Source organism: Henckelia pumila, chromosome 1 (assembly GCF_033568475.1).
Source record: "Henckelia pumila isolate YLH828 chromosome 1, ASM3356847v2, whole genome shotgun sequence".
NCBI classification, from domain to species: Eukaryota; Viridiplantae; Streptophyta; class Magnoliopsida; order Lamiales; family Gesneriaceae; genus Henckelia; species Henckelia pumila.
Window position 1 is genome coordinate 100,076,796 of NC_133120.1, and position 21,657 is coordinate 100,098,452.

The following is a 21,657-nucleotide window of genomic DNA, read 5'->3' on the forward strand; positions in this document are numbered from 1 at the left end:
TATTTTGGAGGATTTCTCCAAAATGGAGGATGGTTTGGCCTCCAACCATCCTCTATTTGCATCCTCCATTTTGGAGGATGCTACATTGAGGATCACTGTTTAAATAGAGGAAGAATTTGAAGGATGACATATTTACGAGAATGTCATCCTCCAAAATTATTTTTTAAACCTTTGAAATGATGAATTTATATTTTAGTCCCTATTTTAAATTATTTTAATATTATTTTCATTTTTTATATTAAATATTAGTTGGTTAATTGGTCTAATTTTTATTATTTTGAGTGTTCTCCCATTTTAATTTGATCCATTTTATTTTTTAAAATTAATTTCAGTGTTTTATTTTTTTAGTTTAGTTAAAATTTATTTGTTTTCTTTTATAATTTTTCAATAAATTAATTGTAATTTTATTATTTTTAAATAACATTAAATGAAAATTTTTCATTTTTTAATATGTTTAATATTATAATACATAATTATTAATATATTACACGATTTTAATTTTAACCATATCCAATTAATATAGTTGAAAAACATATTATGTAATTATTTTATTATATAAAAATATATGTTTTAAAAGAATAAAATAGAAAATGGAGTATTTGATAATATTTAGAGGATATGGGTTGGAGAAGTTTTTTGAAAATATAGATCACGAATCTCTATTTTAGAGGATAGAAGATGAAATTTAGAGGATATAGGTTGGAGATGGTTTAATTAATGAAAGACGGTATGCTTCGTTAGTTTGAAGCGAATATATAACCAGCGGTGTCCACTCTCAATTAATGAAAGACGGTATATTTCGTTAGTTTGAAGCTAATAACATATAACCAGGGGTGAAGTTTGAATGTAATAGACAACGATATACAATAATTAATAAAGCAAGAAAGTAAAATAAAATATTATAATAATAAAATCGAAATATTTGCCTTAATTAAATGTGTTCTTAAAAATTTTATCTTTGTTATTAACTATTAAATTATTAAATATATAACAGAGATGTTATTTTCTTCTTAATAATATTTGTGATGATATTCTTCTGATTAATAATATGTCGTTGAGAAAATTTCAAAATATTATTCGTTTTTATATTATTTATTGAGACATTTGTATCGAAAAACAAAATTTTAATCTTTATTATGTGCTATATATATGTCACGCCACGGACCCAGGCCCACGCGACTGCATAATGGGCCCTTGTAGTAACTACTTTGTATTCGTTATCGCTTTATAAAAATGATTAATTCAAGTTGTTATAGAAATTCATTGTAGCCCATTATAAATAAACTCATTTTAAAACCTTCTTTTTTCCATGTGGGACAAGGATATCACAATTAATCACCCCTCCATTTAGAACTTTGCCCCACGGCTCTGATACCATTCTGTCATATCTCAGATCCAGGCCTGCGCGACTGCACAATGGTCCCCTATAGCAACTAGGGTACTCGTAATCGCTTTACGAAAATGATTAATCCAAGTTGTTATAGAAGTCTATTGTACCCCAATATAAACTCATTTTAAATCCTTCATTTTTTCCATGTGAGACGAGTATTACAATATGCATGTCATTTAATCTTATTTAAAACTAATGATTATGTGTATTCAGTGCCGTCGCTAGAAAATTAGAAGAATCTAGTCTAATTTTTATGAGGGTTTCTATATATTTTTTGTGTTAAATTAAATATAAAAATTTCACTTACTAGCTAGATGATAATTAAATGCAAACACAAGTATCGTCAATATCTAATTTGATAAATCAATATGGCCGTATTTATTAAATTAAAAGAAATGATATATAAAACAAATTTATTAAGTATATTAGTTATTTTCAACAAATTTTTGTATCATATTCAAATATTTATTAAATAAAGATAAAATGAGAATTTCTTTTGTAAAACATACTTTTTTAAAAATAAATTTCTTAATTTTTGAAAATACTGTTGGACTTTGGACTTATAGATGGGCTTTCCGTTTGTGAATGAAAATTGGACGTTTGTGGATTGAGCTGGGTGGAGACACATGAAAGTAAAGAAAACGAGTTAGTATCTAATATATTACTATATTTTATGAGAGTATAATATTTTTTTTGACGGTTGAGAGTATAATATTGGTTAGTCAAGACGTTGTCTCTTGCTTGGTCTTATATGGATGTGGTGGCCCGATATGCACTTAGAAGATATGACTTGCGCGCGAGCAATCTGGATGCGTTTAATATCGGACTGATCAAAGAAAAAAATTGTCGTCCATTTTTTGCCATCAAGGTTTTCTATTTTCGAATTATTTTTAATTCAAATAGTATATTCGAAAAGTTATAACCTTCTCGATGCTTTCCACTTACCTGACCGTGGTGCTTCAGTTGGCTAACTATTGCTGCTCGTGACTCTGAAAAAATGGTAAAAATACAACTATTTGCTCCGTCTTTGTTTCCAATCGAGTCATTTGATTGATTTTTTTTTTCTTTGTTTTGTTCATTAATAATGATGTACAAGTTAATATGGTTTGAGGATATTTATGTTTAAAATTACGATGATTGTGTTTGAACGTTAAGTAATTTTGTTTTTCATTTAGAGAGTTTTTTTTTTGGGAGAGAGCAAGGTTCTTACTTATTAGTCACCGAAGATTACATTGTGTCCAAAGAAACATCCTTAATGCATTTGTACGATAGCTTGTACCAAATTATAAGATTGCCTCATTTTCAAATAATTATAATTATAATTGAAATTGTAAAATAAAAAAAAAAAACCAAAACCTTTATTCATATAATTGAATCAGTTGTGTCTTTTTTCTTTTTTTTTTTGTTCTTGTTTTTTTAAAAAAAAAAAAAAATTTTGATAGAGAACTGTCAAATTTAAGACGGAAGCCATTCATTTCAATGATTTCATGACCAATATGATATCAGAGATTTGGGATTTTTTTTATATTTAATTTTAAAAAAAATTTAAATTTCAAAAATAATTTGAAATAGGGAGAGTTACAAAAATACCTCAAAACGTTCTTGCAAACAGCGGATCCTGCAAAAAAAAAATGCAGGGTCCACTATTAAAGAGAGCGGACGCTGCAAGCGGACGCTGCAAATTGCAGCGTCCGCTCATGCTGGCAGCGGATGCTGCCAGCATATACATGGGGACTTGCGTTTTGCAAGTCACCAGGTACACCTTTTTTTCTTTTTTTTTATTTGTTTTTAAGTAATTAATTATATAATTAATAATATTTTGTAAAATTATATTTAATAATTTAGTAGTATGATCATTTTTTTTTTCAAAATTTTAAATTTCGAATTTGATAATCGGTCTGAAAAATTATTAAAGAAACAAAACATAAAATTTACGGTTAAAAAAATTAAATTGATTAAATAAATTTACGATTTAACTTAAATTTTGGTCAGTTGAGTTATATATTTATTTTAATCATTTGGATTTGTGAAGATCTCTCGTTTAAGTTGATAAATCTAGAGTAGTTAATTCAAATCTATTTAAACCGAACTGTTGCAAAAATGCTATTACAAAATTTCTCAATCCGAAACAAAATCATCTCGAAAATTAGAATTAAAATTTATGGTTAACAAATTCAATTGATTAAATAAATTTTTTTGTGATCAGTTATCAACATATTTTGATAAATTTATTTTAATATAAAATTTATTATTTTGATAAATTTATTTTATATCAGATTTTTTAATATAAATTTTAATTTTTTATTAAAAATTGGTTAGCGGAGTTATTGACTTATTTTAATTCGTTTGGATCTCTGCAAGTTCTTATTAATAGACATAGAGAATTAATTTGGATATATTCCAGTCAGTTCGAGTTCACAATATTCGAGATGATTTTGTTTCGGCAAATTCAATTGATTAAATAATTTTTTTTGTGATCAGTTATCAACATATTTTGATAAATTTATTTTAATATAAATTTTATTTTTTTGATAAATATATTTTATATCATTTTTTAAATATAAATTATTAAATATAATTTTACAAAATATTATTAATTATATAATTAATTAATTAAAAAACAAATATAAAAAAAAGAAAAGGTGACGCTGCCAGCATGAGCGGACGCTGCAATTTGCAGCGTCCGCTCTCTTTAATAGCGGACCCTGCATTTTTTTTTGCAGGATCCGCTGTTTGCAAGAACGTTTTGAGGTATTTTTGTAACTCTCCCTATTTCAAATTATTTTTGAAATTTAAATTTTTTTTAAATTAAATATAAAAAAAACCCAGAGATTTTGATAAAATATTATTTCAGTAAATATTAATTATTTCCTATCAATTGAATTGAAATCCTTAATATATAAAAATATATTTTTATAGTAGAGATATCTAATTAATTAACTTTAAATTATTGGTGAAACTTGTTACTATTATAAATTAATTTTTAATAAAACCAAAATTATTAGGCATATTAGTCCTTTTATATGGTTTTTTTAGTCTTTAAATGTTTTATTATTTACCAAATGACACTCACTTTGTTTGATTTTTTAAATAAAATTTACGAATATGCCACTTATTTTGTAAAATTGATATATCTATCGCGTTTTTGTGACTATTTGTTTAGGAAAATCCTATATTTTTTTGTATTTTTAAAATTTAAAATTTTTATTATTTTTTGTTTTTGTTTTAAAAAATGAACTGTACGAGCACGCAACGCGTGCAGCGGAATACTAATATAAAGATAAAACGAGTAAACTTGAATGTAAATACCATTTCCAGTTATTTTTCCCCTAAAGAAACATTTTCAAATAAACAAAACTCCTGTAAATCAGTCTCACGTGTCAATTTTATGAAACGATCTCTTATTTGAGTTATTCATTAAAAAATATTATTTTTTATGTCAAAAGTAATAATTACTTTTTTATTGAAATATGAGCAAAATCTTTATGCGTGAAACCTACTCTTGGCATGTTACCACTTCCATTTCAATTCAACTCCAAGTTTTTTCCTTAAAAATTCTAAAAAAACTAATTTGTTATTATTTAATGTGAAATTACACAATAGTTTTATTTATTTTATGAAAAAGATGAGTATTATATTATATACTATATAGGCAATTAGGCATCATCAAGAAAAAGACAGCTTATTGATATTACACAATTAGGAAAGATCCGTTGAGGAGGGAAACCTAAAAAAATTCAAAACAAAAGGGCCTAATCTAATATAATGCGTCTCCCACCAAACGATAAAATTGATTCTTGCATAGATTTCTCCGACACACCTTCGCATTTCCGATTCGATGGCGCAAGGCGGAAGTGGGGTGGCCCCGGACCTCAATTTGCCCGCCGATATATTGTCGGTGATACCGGCGGACCCCTACGACCAGCTGGATCTGGCGCGTAAGATCACGTCCATGGCGATCGCGTCGCGAGTCTCAAAGCTCGAGACGGAGGCGGCCCGGCTTCACCAGAAACTGCAAGAGAAAGACCTGAGGATTGTGGAGCTGGAAGATAAGGTGTCCGAGCTAGAGACGTCCCACGAGGAAGCTGAATTGCGATTGAAAATCACGCGCGAGGATAATGTTCACTTTCGTTTCAAGCTAATTTTGTTTTTATTTTTATTTTTTAAAAAATTTTACTTTCTGAATTGGCTGTTCGTTCGCAGAGGAAGCTACTGAAGGAGAGGGATTCCTTGGCATTGACAACGAAGAAGCTGGGTCGAGACTTGGCTAAGGTAATTCTTGTCAAGTGTAATTGTAATTTTCTTAAGCAGGAATTGGTGTTCTTGTCTGATTTTTCTAATCCCTTTTTCCCGAATAAGGCAGGCAATGGGTTAACCAACAATCATTTTATGTTAATCAAATCTCCTCGACTATGAATCGGAAATGAGAAAGAATATTGATTTAGGATTAACGCCGTGTGGACTGGCTTTTGAGCTTGTGAAATACTACTTTATTTAAAAAGTTTCAACTCATATGACCTGGATCGATAATAATTGTATATCTAACATATATTGGTTGAGGAAAATGTGGAATCTTTGTTGTTTGAATGAAATTGAACGTCCCCTATGGTGGCAGCGGAAATAATTAATAAAGGGGCAACTTCTATATGGAGCGCATGTGCAAAAGTTCTACTTTAAGAAAATTACTGATGAAATTTAATGGCTTTTTCTCGTTTGAGGGGTGTTGCCTTTGGTCGTTTTTAGCGGGTTAACATGTTTTGCTGGCCAATAACAGTTGATCTTTGAGTTTCTGATTTAGTGTTTGAAGAGATGTTTTAGGATATTAATGATGCACAGAAGCCATAGAGATTATCGAAATTTTATTATTTTTTATTTAATATCCATCATTTGTGTATGAGAAAAAGGTTATATTTAAAGATGTTGATTCTCAGTATGTGAATGTATTTGATGTCAGTAGTGAATTACCTAAGCATAAAATGAATTAGCCAATTAGGTAATATGATCATCCCGTTCTTGATTGTTTGCTATATACTAGTTGCACAAATTGCAATCTAATGTTATGAATAATGACTTGAAATTGGGTATTAGAATTGGAACACAAAATTGTTTCCGCAGTAATTTGATGATTTTTCAGACTCCCAACTTTCGATTTTACTTGCTGCCTAGAAACATCAGCTGACTAATTGTTAATTATCATTACCTTCTGGTTATTGGGCTTTCATTGCTATTAATGCTGTTTGATTATTAGGTGTTAGCCCCATTGTTTTTAAGTTTATGAGGAGTCCAGTCCAATTGACAAACTATTTAATTGTCCTTTTGACAGCTGGAGACTTTCAAGAGGCAGTTGATGCAATCGTTGAACGATGAAAACACACCTGTAAGTATGCTGAACTTTATGTGGGTTAGTCATCTCTCTGATTCCTACTTGCTGTGAATCTAAGATCTTTAGCTTTCATTGCAGCAAACTGAAACTGTTGATATTGGCACTTATGACCTAGGTGTCCCTAAGACTCATTCAACAAATGGTAATTTAAAGTTTTGCCCATGTATTATGCGTGTATTTTGCATTTATAAGTTGTATCTATGCCTATGTTCTTTCAAGCGCATGTGATGATTCGGTGTTATCTATGGTTTTCAATGTAGATGAGGAGGCAAATGGCCACCTAAAATATCACTCTTTTTCCGGGTCTACAGACAATTCTAACTTAAATTATGATGGTATTGAAACCGATCTTGTTTTGTGTGTTGTTCAACATCTGCAAAACTGCTTCCAAGGCTTTAGTGTAAGTAATGGTTTTGTCTATTATTTTATTTGGCAGCCTCTAAGCAAGGTGTACAAAGTTTCTCAATGACACGCTATGTATCGCCTCGACTTACTCCCTCTGGGACTCCAAATATGATATCTGCTAGTGTTTCACCAACAAAGTATTCAGCTGCTGGCTCTCCCCGGAAGACATCCGGCACCAACTCTCCTATGCTGCAGTACGATGGACGAGGTTCTCTTTCTGCATGGTTTCCATCAAGCCAGCAATCTTCAGCAGCCAACTCTCCTCCTCGTGGACGCCCACTCTCAGGTAGACGATACTTTTGAAAATTTTAATCTATAACACTTTGAGATGGAGATGCATAATTAGTATTTTTTATCAGGTAGATTAATATCTGACCTATCATGCGTGTATCTTAATCTTTTTCGCTTTCTCATGTGATTAAAACTTGTAGCTCGTACTCCTAGAATTGATGGAAAGGAGTTCTTTCGTCAAGCCAGGTGAGTAACATTTCATTTTTACCAAAATGTGTTTAGAACTAGTTAGAAATCCAAACTTTTACAAGCCATGCCAAAGAAAGAAACTCCCCAAAAGTCAGAAATATGAAAGAAATAACTATGACTAGTCTCTTGATCTTTCAAGGATTTGTTGAGTTTTCAAATGCAGGAGTCGTCTCTCCTTGGAGCAGTTCAGTGCGTTTCTGACAAACATTAAGGAATTGAATGCACAAAGACAATCTAGAGAGGTATTGCCAAACCCTTTATGATACCCGTGTGTATCATATCTTAGAATTTTAGCTTCTGTCAGTTGTTTTTCATGGAATGGTTGGCGTTCAAAATGTTTTCTTACCGTTGTTATTTTTCCGACAAACAGGAGACTCTGAGAAAGGCAGAAGATATTTTCGGAAGGGATAACGAAGATCTCTATGTATCATTTCAAGGATTGCTTAGTCGCAACATGCGCTAGTTCTAGCGGTATGGAGAAGAATTTGCCGAAACTTCGAATCATTTTTCCCAGGAGACATGGCATGGGATTTTAATCAAAGCAAAGCCTTAGCCAAGGTACAAGCTTTCTTGGTTGCTTATACTGGTAATTTGCTTGGTGTGGAATATATGTCGGAATGTACCATTTATGAGTTGATAATCTCATCAGCAAACAATAACGTTGCCATATAAGGTCATTTTATTGCTAAAAAAAATGAAAATAAAAATTTATTGCTGTTTACTTTATGGCTTAATTAAGTTCATGAAAAAGGTGTAATTTTATGATACTATTGAAAGTCTGAATTCGTAACATGGAGTTTGATATGTTTTTATAATTGTATATGTTTGTTCAAATTTTGCATCGTTCTTGACATTGAAATCACGTTATATGCCCAAAAAAAATATAATAAAATCACGTTATATGATCTGAAATTATTCAATTCTAATTAATACATGTTTACTATATTAATTTTTTTTAAAGAAAACTAATTCTTTTAATAAACTCGACTATAAAAAATTGTGAATTACAAAAATCTGATTTTTTTTTTTTGTCATTATATACTTTTTGCACAATAATAATTTTTTTTAGAGTAGCAACAACGAAAACATTAAGTCACAGGAAAAAAAAACTTATATTCTTTAATTTCTATGCAATTTATATTGAAATATTTCTTCTTCCATTTTTTATCCATCAATAAAATCAAATTTTATACTTAAATAACCTTGATTGAAAAACAAATTAATTTTTGGCAAGAGTTTTTTTGTTTTTTGAAAATAATTCTTGGCAAGAGTTAATTTTAGTAAGTTTAGAATTTTAACACCCCAGTTGCTTACATCAAAGCAAAAATAAATTTATATTTACTAGAAAAAATGACAGATTTGATACATCCATTCACAACATTTGTGATCACGATAAAAAGATTTCTAATAAATTTTTATCTTTTCTATGTGTCAAAGTAATTTATTCTGTAAGATTTCAATTACATACTTTTGTAAGATTTTAAATCCTGTTAACAGTGTTTCCCTATTAAAACTTCATATAAAAGTATTATATTCTTTTGTTTATTCATATAATAATACTAAACATGTAAAAAAATTATTATAATTTGTTGTAAATAAATGTTTTCTTATTTGTTTACAATATTATTAGTTCACAATATTTTAAATTAAATAATACTCTTTCCATCTCGATTATATAATTTTATTTTTTTCACACATATTAAAAAAAATTTATTGAAAAAGCAAATTTTATACAAATTTTTAATTTTATCCCTATTTAATATATTAAAAAATAATTACATAATTTTCAAGGTATAGTTAACTGAAATATATTAATAAATGAGTGTAAAAAAATATTATTAAATATGATATATGACTATGTATTTCGAACTAATAAAAAAAGAAACATTAATTATATAATTGAAATCGAGAGAGTGTAAAGAAGAAATAATGATTACTTTGTCCTCTTGACTTTTATTTTTGAGTCAATTGTGAATAAATTCCTAAATCCAAACCTAACTTTTTTATAAATCCCTACAATAAAAATTCTTTCTTAAAACTTCCTAGGACCACCAAACTTGGTCAAATCCAATGTTTAATTCTTGTACCCAATTTATGCATTTATGTACTCCATTTATGCAATGTTTGTGCTCAATTATGGTACTTGAATCATCCGCAAAAGTGGTATCAGAGCTTTAGGTTAAATATTCAGACTTAATATTATTCGTTAACTCATACTTTTTTTTGTTGAGGAGAAGATTTTTTACAAAAGATGACTTCAAACGAAGGTTTGAATCAAGAGGATTTTATTTATATGAAATCCTATAAACAAGTTAATTTGTTCACAATAGATTACTTACGACAGAAAGATGATTTTTAACTCTCAATTTTTAGAAATTACCCCAGATTCCTCTAAACTCTCCGGAGATCTTAGAGAAATTCAAAAGACGGTACAATATTACAGCAATCAGCTGTATGAAATACTTCGGCAGATTGAAGGAATCCTTAAGAAACAAGAAGAAATTCTTGTAACCCTAAAGGATCTTCAAACTAAAATCACAAATCTAGAACAAACTTCAGGTTCTAGAAAAGGAAATACAGGCAGGAGGAAGGTTACCACTCTCGTTTGGTACCGAACCGTTGTTACATCAGAAAGGTAAAACCAAAATGGTTCAAAAACCTTTAACTGATGATGAAATGATGATTAATCTTATAAAAGCAGTTTCAGAAAAAAAAAAAACACTATCTGATGACTACTTTAGAGAGATTAAATCTCGAGGATCTACAAGATCTCGCGGATTCTTTTGAGAATCTCAAGGTTACCACTCTCGTTTGGTACCGAACCGTTGTTACATCAGAAAGGTAAAACCAAAATGGTTCAAAAACCTTTAACTGATGATGAAAGGATGATTAATCTTATAAAAGCAGTTTCAGAAAAAAAAACACTATCTGATGACTACTTTAGAGAGATTAAATCTCGAGGATCTACAAGATCTCGCGGATTCTTTTGAGAATCTCAAAGTAGTAGATCTAAAAATGAACTCTCCTGAGGGTGAACAACCCATAGGGAATCCCCCAATATATGTGGTTAAAACAGAAGAACCACATAGTGAGTTTCAGGTTGGAGAAAATTCACATCCAGCAGGAACCAGATCAAGAAGGAGTAAAATCCAACTCCATCAAACTCCTTACGGAAAAACTGTTTTAGATTCAATACATCCTTACGAGGTTATGTTAAACCTTGATGTTTTGGACTTCAAAAACAGAGAAGATCTTATAGATGATTGGACGTCAGCTATGAGAATTGCAGCAGAGACATTAGATCTCAATAAAGAAGGATTCATTAAACTTCTAGAAATGAGTCTAATGGGATCTGTCAAGATTGCTTGGGAGATGACTATGCTAGATACGAAGGAATCAATCTTAGCAGGAGAATCCCTCAGCGAAATTGGAGAAAGAATGGCCACACTATTTAAAGCACAATTCATAGGGGTAGACTATTTCAACAATCAAGATACAGAGAAAAATAGAAGATATACTCAAGCTCTGTATAGCCTCGAGTTACATGATATCTGTTTAGTTGATGAATACATTATGTTATTCACTAAATACAGATGAAATTCAGGAGTCGAGGAAAATGTAGCTATTCAGCTATTTTTCGCAAAAATGCCAAGTTCCTGGAGAGAAATGTTGATTAAAGAATACGTTCCAGGTCATCTTGACACTTTGGCAAGACGCGCGTCCTTTTTGAAAGGAAAATTGGCAGAATGGTGCCATATGGCAGCATTATAGAAGAACTACAAGAAAATAAGGGGTATAAATAAACGTACACCTTTATGTTGTAAAGATAATGATCTTCCAACGATCATTGGAAACAGATCACAGGGATTTAAAAGGAAGAAATTCAAAAGTAATCCCTACAATAAAAGAATGAGAAGTTCTTGGAAACCAAGAACAATTTGGTCCAAACAAAAGGCCAGATCTTATAGGTCAGGAAAAAGAAGTGGACCTATAAGAACATCCCCAGTAACAAGCTCATCACAAAGCAGGGGAAGAACACCATCAAGAAGAACTTCCAGAAGAACTCATACAAGAGCAAGTGAAAGTTTCAAGGATTGCAACTGCTAGACATGTGGAGCAAGAGAACATATATCTACAAATTGTCCAGAAAACGAGAAAAAAGGAGTTAAACTCTTTGAAGCAACACCAGATATGGATGATGCGGTCTTCTTTCAAGATCTAGTCCAAGTATATCAATTTGAGGATATCCCCTCAGATGAAAGCATATACGAAGAAGAGATATTGTTTAGTCAAGAAGATTCTGAGGATGGATCAGAATCAGAATCAGAATAAAGAAGAAGTGTTTCGGCATGAAACACATGAAAGTTTGGCTGGATTCTTTAGCCAAACCACGATATCTCATAATATGGTCCAAAGGATTATGAGAGAAAATCCAACGTTACAAAAGTACCAGGGATTTTCGGCAGGACAAGTAGAAAGAGTCTTAGGCAACCTAGGGCTTAGAAAAAGAAGACATAATTTGATTTACAAAGTATCCAGAAGGGAAATGGCAATCCCCATGTAGTTAACAAGTAATCAAATAGAGATGCAGTTAATTCCTTTTGAAGAAATAAGAGAGGAATTGCAAAAGTTGAAAGGTGAGGTAGCAAGGACGATGTCTTGGATTCATATTGGAGCAATCCAAATAATGATCAAGGCAACTTTTAAAGAAGAAATAGATTCATCCATAGATATCGTAGTATGCGATAAAAGAATGGGGAATATTCAAGATGTTGTCCTGGGTACTATCTCAGGAAATCTTTGTGCAGGAAAAATTGTAGGAGTTATCTATCCAAAAATAGCCTACAATTTAGCTGACAGGGACTTTAGTCGAGCCTTGACGTTGCATCAAAACTTCAAGGAAAAGAGACTGATGAAGAAAGGTAATAGACCATATTCTATTACATATCAAATTTCATATGCTCTTTCTAATACTCATCATTCTGAATTATTTATTAGAAATGGGTTCATTGAAATTCCAGAGATCTTTGGAAAAGTTGCTCATGCAATATAACCAGAAAGAATTGAGTTTCCTTTAATTCAGGAAACAGACATTCAAATTCAAGACAGACCGGTTCTATACAGAGACCTTAAAATAGAACCTCGAAGGTTATCTTTTCAAAAAAACCGAATGACAAGTAGGAGATGGGACAAATCTCCTATTCAAGAAATTCCACCAGAAGAAGAAGAGTTTTCTATAATAGAAAAACTTAGATCTCCAGAAGGATGGAAAGAAGTGAAAATAGTATTCAAAATTACAAGTCATCGGAACCAGTTCCCTTGTAACTCGATTTACTATTTGGAACAACATGAAAAAGGAACTTACCAAGGATTGATAAATATTGGAGAATTGAAAGTTCAAATATGTGGAATTCCAGGAAAAGAAGTGGATCAGCTCATTCTTGGTCTAGAGTTTCTGGAGGATCATAAACCATGGAAACGCCTTGAAAAGGGAATAGAGTTCATGACAAAAGAAAAGACTTGGAGGATTCAATAAGAATTCTACGAAATGAAAAACCAAGAGAATTGGATAAGGGACAATCCCTTAATCAGATTCGAAAACTCTGTTTACAAACAGAGGAAGAAGCAACTGTTGAAATTAGTAAGTCATGAACATGATTTACTAGAACGCATTGAAGAGGTAGAAAGGAGTAACCATACTCTACCTTCTGAAGCCTTAGGAAGACTAAAGGTGAATAGTCTTAATCGGATTACTGAGTTACAACACAGTCTGTTAAAATGGCAGGGCCATTTAGTAATCCCTTTAAAAAATGACAACAAGTCCTTTCTCCATATACATTCCGATAGGGATGTTGTATGAACAATATAAGGCTGAATACTTTGCAGCTTATATCGATTCGGGAGCAGGAATTTGTACAGCAAAAAGAGGAGTCTTCCCTGAAGAATGTGAAGAAGATTTGCCAAAAATTGCTGGACGAGATTTCTCTCTCAGAATTTTAATTCTTTGCAAAGGAATAAAATAAGCAGAGATCCTTATGGGAGGAGCAGGGCAGACTGGTACAAGGTAAAGACACCACCAATCTATTTTCATGATACAGGAGCTGATATCCTGTTAGAAAATAACTTCTTACAAATGTTTAAGAAGTACACACAAGACAATGAGTCAAGAAGACTTATGTTCACTACAATTTGTGATCATAAAATTATCGTTCAAAGACTCAAAGTTGCTTTTTATCGACAATTGCCGATAATATTTCGCAGCCAGCGTGGTGATAAAGGACAACTTTTTCACCCAAAAATGAAAGATCCAAGGAGGTTTGGAGAAACCATGTTGAAAATAACAACAGAACAAGAACTCCAAACAGAGGATATGGAGTTTCTCAAGGTAACTCTACATCACAGAGATATAGAGTTAGAAAATAAGGTATCCCTTGAAGATGTCAAAAAGAGGCTCAAAGAAAGTTACAACGAGCACCCTTTGGCATGGTGGGATAGAAATCAACTCAAAGCCAGTCTTACTCTAAAGGAAGGCAAAGAGTATGAATTCGTCAGATATAAGCCTATCCCGATGAACATAACAGATCAAAGGGATATGAGAATGATTGTCAAGGAACATTTGGACCTTGGTCTAATCAAAGAATGAGTTTCACCATATAGCAGCCTAGGATTTCTGGTCAAAAATCATGGTGAAATAAAAAGAGGAAAACCCAGGTTAGTTATTAATTACCAAGGTATTAATAAAATCCTGGAGTTTGATGGGTACTTCATACCCAGTAGAGAACATCTAATTAGTTGTGTACGAAATGCTAGAGTGTTCTCAAAATTTGATTGTAAGTCTGGATTCTACCAGATAAGAATGGAAGAAGGCAGTAAGAAATTCACAGCCTTCTCTACTCCACAAGGACACTATATTTGGAAAGTTATGCCTATGGGATTGGCCAATGCACCCCAAATATTTCAAAGAAAGATGGATAATCTTTTTAAAGATTATTTCAACTTTATGTTTGTTTATATTGATGATATTCTTATAGCATCAAAAAACATAGACGAACATGTTAAACACTTAGAGATTTTCTCTAAGATTTGTAAAAAAGAAGGACTGGTTTTATCTGAAAAGAAAGCAGTCATAGCAACAAGGAAAATTGAATTCCTTGGTATTGAGATTGATGAAACTGGAATAATTCTACAACCCCATATTATGGAAAAGGTAAAGAATTTTCCAGATAAACTCAAAGATGTAAAACAACTCCAGAGTTTTCTAGGAGTAGTTAATTTTGCAGGGATGTTCATAAACAACCTAGCAATGTACAGAAAGGTGTTCAGTCCTTTGTTAAAAAAGGATGCCAGGTTTATATGGACCGATGACCATACTAAAGGGGTAAACCAATTAAAGAAGATATGTAAGAATCTTTCAAAAATGGCTATACCCGTAGATGAAGATGATCTGATATTATTCACAGATGCCAGTGATGATTGGTGGGCAGCTGTCCTTACCAAGATCACTTCAGATGGAGAAATACCATGCAGATACTGTAGCGGTCTTTTTTCAGAATCAGAGGCCATCAGATGACATATCAACGAGAAGGAATTTTATGCAGTTAAAGGGGCTTTTGAAAAATGGCCATTATTTTTACTTGCTTAAAAATTCACGCTGAAGGTTGATAACACACAGGTAAAAGCTTTCTTAAGAAATAAGATTGAATCTAAACCTGAGAAAGCTAGGTTATTAAGATGACAATCATTATGTCAAAATTATATTTTTGATATTGTTATTATTAAATCTCATGAAAATATTCTTGCAGATTTTTTAACAAGAGATGGAAGGCAGTGACGTGGATTCCATCATGAAAATGCAGAGGCATCTCAGGGAACACCTTGGGTTGCTTCAAATCGAGTTCAACCAGTTAGTCATTAATGCTGAAATGGCTGGCAGGTTACAACAAGTTGATCGGATCAAAGTATCTAATCGAATTACTGGATGTATGCAAGCTCAAACTCAACTATGAGCTGCTATTCAAGGGCCAATTGTTAAGGCTATAGAGAAACCATTGGTTTCTCATAAACAGGAAAAGTTAAAACCATTGGTTTTACAAGAAGAAAAAACACAACCACTGGTTGTAGAACAAAGGGTTGAAGATTCCAAATGAAACGACCCTAACTCTAAAATTAATAAATAAATATGCGAAAATTTTTTTTTTTATACTTACTAAATAAAATATGTACATATATGCCCATACATATATGCACAGAATAAAAAGATTTAAAAATAAATAAATAAATAATTAATTAAATACTTAAATAAAAATGCATTCTTTAAAATAAAATAAATATCTGAGACAAACATTTAATTAAAAATACTGCATAAATAAAATGATTAAAATTTGCATGCACTGACAATATTCCAATAAAATATTCAAAACTCACAACCACTGAAAAATAATATAAAAATGTGTAACGCGCTGACATCATCAAAACATGCATGTGACTCAGACATCTATCACGGTCACGGGGTCACTGCATGTCCGCTCATACATCATCGCCTCCGGTGGGTACAACCTCATCCTCAACGTACTCACCTGCACCATACCAGTGTAGTGAGCCTAGAGGCCCAACATGCTAACATAACAAGGGTTTAAAATAATTTAAAACAATTAAATACTAATACATACATATACATGAATGAGCATGCTTGAAAATTTCATAACATAACATAACTTAACTTAAATAACATAATACATAAACATTTTTGAGCAATTATTTTTTAACATCGCATGGTTGTATCCGTAGTGTAACCTTAAATCATACATTAAATACTGATCAGCGTGGAAACCAATGTACGTGGCGGTGACGAATCACCTCTTAAATTGGCAGTAAACTGCCCTTCAATAGTTCACATATGGGGACGAATCCCCCTTAAATTGTCACACTACTTCAACTTCCAACATAAAATATTTTATTATTGCTCAACCTTAAACATTCAATTATGCATAAAATTATTTCATGAATGCATGTACTTAAATAAAATGTGTGTCCTTCATATATATTTAATTTAATTTCTTACTAACATATAAATATTAAAATAACTTCAATGCATAAAAATAATTAAATATATAATCAGGACACATGCAAATTTCTCATGGATGGTCCTGGACTGCTGGCCCTAACACTCAAGCCCAATTACTTAAATCTGGCCCATTAACATACTTAAGCCCAATAAAATTGTTCTAAGCCCAATTAAAATAATTTAAAGCCCATAAAACATTCTAGGCCCAATAACAACTTAAACTGGCCCAATGGGCCCAAAAATCCAAAGATTGGCCCAATAACTTTTATGGGCTCAAAAGCCCATAAAATTAATGGACTAACTTAATTAAAATTTTAAAAGTCCAAATAAAATTATTTGGGAGTCCAAATAATTTTATTTCAAATTAATTGACCCAAAAACCCATTAATTCATAAAATATTTTAAAAATAAAAGACTCGAGCCCGGCCCACCAAACCCGGACCCGGACTCACTTAACCCGACACACTACCCTACTGACCCGACCCGGACCACTGACCCGACCCGGACCACACCTAAAACCCTAGACCCGATCCTTAGCCCCTTCTCGACTGCGGCCGTGAGCAGCAGCCACAGAGTGGCTGCTGCCGGCCTGCTCCGGCCGTCCCTGGCCGGAGCGCCGCCGCCCAGACGTAGCCCACGTCTGGGCGGACCTGACCTGACCCAGCCCCAGCCGACATGCAGCCTGCTCGTCGAACCCGAAGCCATTAATCCCGAAACCCTAGACTGCGGCTCCTTCAGCCCTTCCAGCCCTCACCTGTTCGGCCGAGCCCAATCCAGCCCCTAGCCCAGCCATGGCTCGACCCTAAGAACCCTACCAGACCTAAGAACCATCAGCCAACAGCCCTTGACCAATCCATGCCCAAAAGAACGTGAACATGAAATAAGGATGGGAAAATTCGAACCCTTCAAACCATTTTCTGAAAAAAGATTGAAAGTTTTGATGCATACACAATCCACACAATATATATCTGATAGGTACGAAAAAAATTGGAAGAAAATCATGCCTTTCACCGAAAATGAAGAGAAAAACGGGCGTGAGACGATTCCGGGACAACGGGACGACGACGACTTGCTTTGGACCTTCAAAAACGTGGCTATGGTGTTCTTCCTTAGGGTTGCTCGGTTGAGGAAGATGATGGAGAAGGGAGGGAGGCGGCTACTAAGGTAATTGGTTAAGGGTTTGGGGTAGATTAGGTTTAGAGTTTTATTTTTAATTAAAATAGGTTTTAGGATAATTTAAAAGTTTTAAATATAAAACCTAAAATGTTAAAACTCTAAATAAAAACTAAAATCTGATAATTTAAGTTAATCATAAACAAAATCCCGAAATTATAAATTTAGGAAATTTTAAAAATACTAAAAAGTCAATATTTTGGCTTATTTTGAATAAAAACGGACTCCTAAAAATATATAAAATTAAATACTAAAAATTTTGAGATAATAAAACTCAAAATAATATTTTAGGGCTCTAAAAAGGCTCATGAAATTAATTGGCTAGAAAGTTGTCATCTCGTCCGTCCACGGTCCCGTCTACGCGATAAAATAATTAAAATACTAAAAATCATAAACATCACTAATTATGGGTTAAATGCTTAAAAATAAATTAAATCATGCACAAATAATTCACATAATTATTTAACCCATAAGTCTAAAATTTAAATAATTAAATATCCTAATTATGCATGCGGATTTACGTATTTAAAATATCGGGTGTTACACCAAAACCCAAGAAACAAGTGCTAATCTATCATCAACTTTTGATGAATTGGATGAAGCAACAATTGATGAGAATAATTCATCAAGTCAACCCTCCGCCTCTGGGGTAAAAGAGGAAGAGATCAATCTTAGGCCCAACACTGACAAGGGTAAATCTAAGATTGATACTAATCCAGCTATTATTTCTCCATTCCAGGTTTATCAACAGAAGTGGGAGAAATTAAAGACAAGGAGTGAAATCAACCCAAACACTTGCAGGGTTGATGTTGCAGGAATATATCCAATGGTTTGGCTAAAAAATAATGTCAATCCTAAGGATGTAAAACTCTGGTATGAATTTGGGGCTTTGGCCTCAATTTATACAACGTCACCAAGCTTTCCGGAGATATCACAGTTACCAAAATGGATCCAGGAAGCAGTCCAAGAAACATGGACAAATAATGATCATTTGTCCAGAGGAGATGTGCTAGAACTATATTTCTTTAGTGCAGCTCCAGAGCCAACAGGGAAAGGATCACATGAACCCTTTCATTTCATCAAGCTAAGGAGACCTGATATGACGGGCCATAAATTTATCAAGGATCCTAAAGCTGAAGAAATACCTTTGGTGTCCACTTTTGGAGAAAATGAAATCTCAACCAGAAGGGCATGAGGTATTTGGGTCTGTCTCACCGAGATGGACAAAGTCAAATTTCCGTTCAAATTCTAAATTCTGTGAATGGATCGTTCCTGTTAAATACAATGACAGGAAAAACTACAGCTTTCGCGGAAGAACTCTTCGAAAAGAAGAGAAACTTTTTGTGGAATAACAAGCTGCCGGGGAGTAAAGAAACTCGCCGAAAATTTTGTAACATGGCTCACATAGGAAGATGGTCTGAGGTTATCTGCCCAGAATGTCCTGATCAGAAGGAGCCAGAGTTCGGAAAAACATTCAAACCCCGAACGGATCGAAAAGATTTTTCCGAGACAAGCAACGGTGGACAGGGACCACCAAAGATGCGTTTTTTCAGGGGACCACTGCAAAAGCAGAAGATGCCCCGACAACAATAAAGAAGACATGTGAGGAGCATAAATCCAAAAGAAAAAGGACGACATGTGACTCCTCCACCAACAAACGATGCCATCAATAATGGCATAACAGGACAAGGTGAATAACGGGTGACTCATCCACTAGCTAAAAATGCCATTAATAATGGCATAAAAGGACAAGACAAACAGCTGTAAGATTCCCTGAAGTTTCTCGGTGAAACGAGTGGAACCTCAGCTATAAATACAAGCGTTCAAGGAAGCTGAAGATATCGATCATTTCCTTCAGTTTTCTTACAAATAAATTGTTGTAATATTTCTCTTTCTATTGATATAAGTTTTCGTTTATGTATTTCAAGAACAAGGCTACTATGAGTAGCTAAACAAGTTGTCTTCTCCTCTTCAATGGAGTTGATTTATGTAATAATATTATGTCTGAATAATTTTTCTAAAGTCTCTTGTTCTTTCATGCTCATATTTTATAATTAAATTCATATACCATACGCCTTAAGGTAGAAAACGAATTAAGGCTGTGCTGGGTGTCGTTGAAGGAGCTTGTGCAGAAACCATCTGTTGCGACTGCGTGGTTGGAGTGTGAGGAGCACTTCGTAAAACTCGGTAGGTATGACCCGATGACATTATGATCAAAGAGGTTTTTGAATTTAATTCATCTTACGGAAGCATGTTGGACCCTAATCCAGAGTATATCGGCTGGAAACCTTGCGTAACCGATAGTTCGGCTTAGCCTGAACTGGTTCGATAGGTAAAACAATGCTACGTACAAAGGATTAAATGCTAAACACTTTATTAAGACAAATTTGGAGACCACTAGGGAATTGAAACAAAGAAATTGAATTGTAGGGAGTTAAGAGAAAGAAATGTTTGGGTTTGGAAATTTTAAAATAATTTGCCCTTTAGTTTTTTGTCTGACTTCGACAAAAGTATTCGCCAAAATATAATTTTGTACTGTATACAGTATATTCTTTTCCAAGGAGGGCCAAGTCAATTTCCTCGTTCTTATTTGACTTTTCGTCCCAAAATATATATTGATGCTTTATCCTTATTGTTTTGGTTTAGTGTTTTTTTTTTTTTTTTGCTTTTTTTCGTTAGTTGGGAAGCAAGAATATTAATTTATGGGGCAAATTAAAATTTGTTTTATTTATTATTTATTTTATTCATCTTCTGTATTTTCTTATTTATTTTTTATTTATTTATTTTCCCGAACAATTAATGGTTGTTAATTATATCATACTAACTTGTGGGGCCATTTGAGAAAACTGGCCCGGAATGTGTAGCTCATAGCCTCAAATTATCAATCACCGTAATATTCTCTTCCACTTTTCTCAAACTAAATATTTTAAGACAAATTAGGGGTAAGTTAGATCCTACCTATATAGGCACTGCCTTGAGGTAGATCTAACGGTGGACATTTATCAATATATGTGATATTCATTTTTTTTAGTGGACTCCACGTGTATTGATAAATGAGGATCATTGGATCTATCATGGGGTAATGCGTGTATAGATAGATTGAAATGAACCGCCAAAAGTTCATCTACCTAGAAATCCTCTGGAACATCGGAAGAAATGAAATATTATTTGTAGTATACATATACATACTATCAAAGTATTTTGATGTACTTTGCACGTTACGTGTCCATACTGTTCGTTTTTTTAACGAGAATAAAAAATTAAAATAAATTGCAAAAACTAAAAAATACAAAAAAAAGAAAATATAGCGTTTCTTCTTAAACAAATATTCAACAAAAAAACCCAATAGATATATTAATTTTATAAAATTGATGACATTTTTGTTAATAAAAAACATCAATTAGCACAAAATAGGTTTCATTTTGATAAATAACAAAACATCTATTAGCTAAAAAATAGGAAGCCACATAAAATGACTAATTTACTCAATAATTTTAGTTTTATTAAAAATTAAGTAATTAGGTTATAATGTTAATTTCAAATCTAGTTTCATCAATTGATTAAAATTAGTTAATTATATGGTCTCTATTATAATAGTATAGTAAGATGTACAAACTTTTTTGAATGCGTTATATATACAACTATTTGAATGCGTTATATATACAACTATTGTGAAACTTATATGAATACTATTGAGACTATAAGCCAGTTTTGTTGGAGAGAGAGGAGGATAAAAGTACTTTTTAAAAATTAAAAAAACAC

General features: G+C 32.4%; 1 protein-coding gene across 1 annotated transcript; it reads left to right on the top strand.

Annotated features, from left to right (window-relative positions):
• Positions 1-5,110: 5,110 nt before the first annotated feature.
• LOC140875207 (uncharacterized protein At4g15545-like) lies at positions 5,111-8,449 on the top strand. The gene is made up of 9 exons (XM_073278809.1): positions 5,111-5,510; positions 5,594-5,662; positions 6,714-6,767; positions 6,852-6,915; positions 7,034-7,108; positions 7,210-7,464; positions 7,610-7,655; positions 7,822-7,900; positions 8,029-8,449. The coding sequence occupies exons 1-9, from the start codon at positions 5,229-5,231 to the stop codon at positions 8,119-8,121; spliced, it is 1,017 nt and encodes a 338-aa protein (XP_073134910.1). The 5' UTR covers positions 5,111-5,228; the 3' UTR covers positions 8,122-8,449.
• Positions 8,450-21,657: the final 13,208 nt, after the last annotated feature.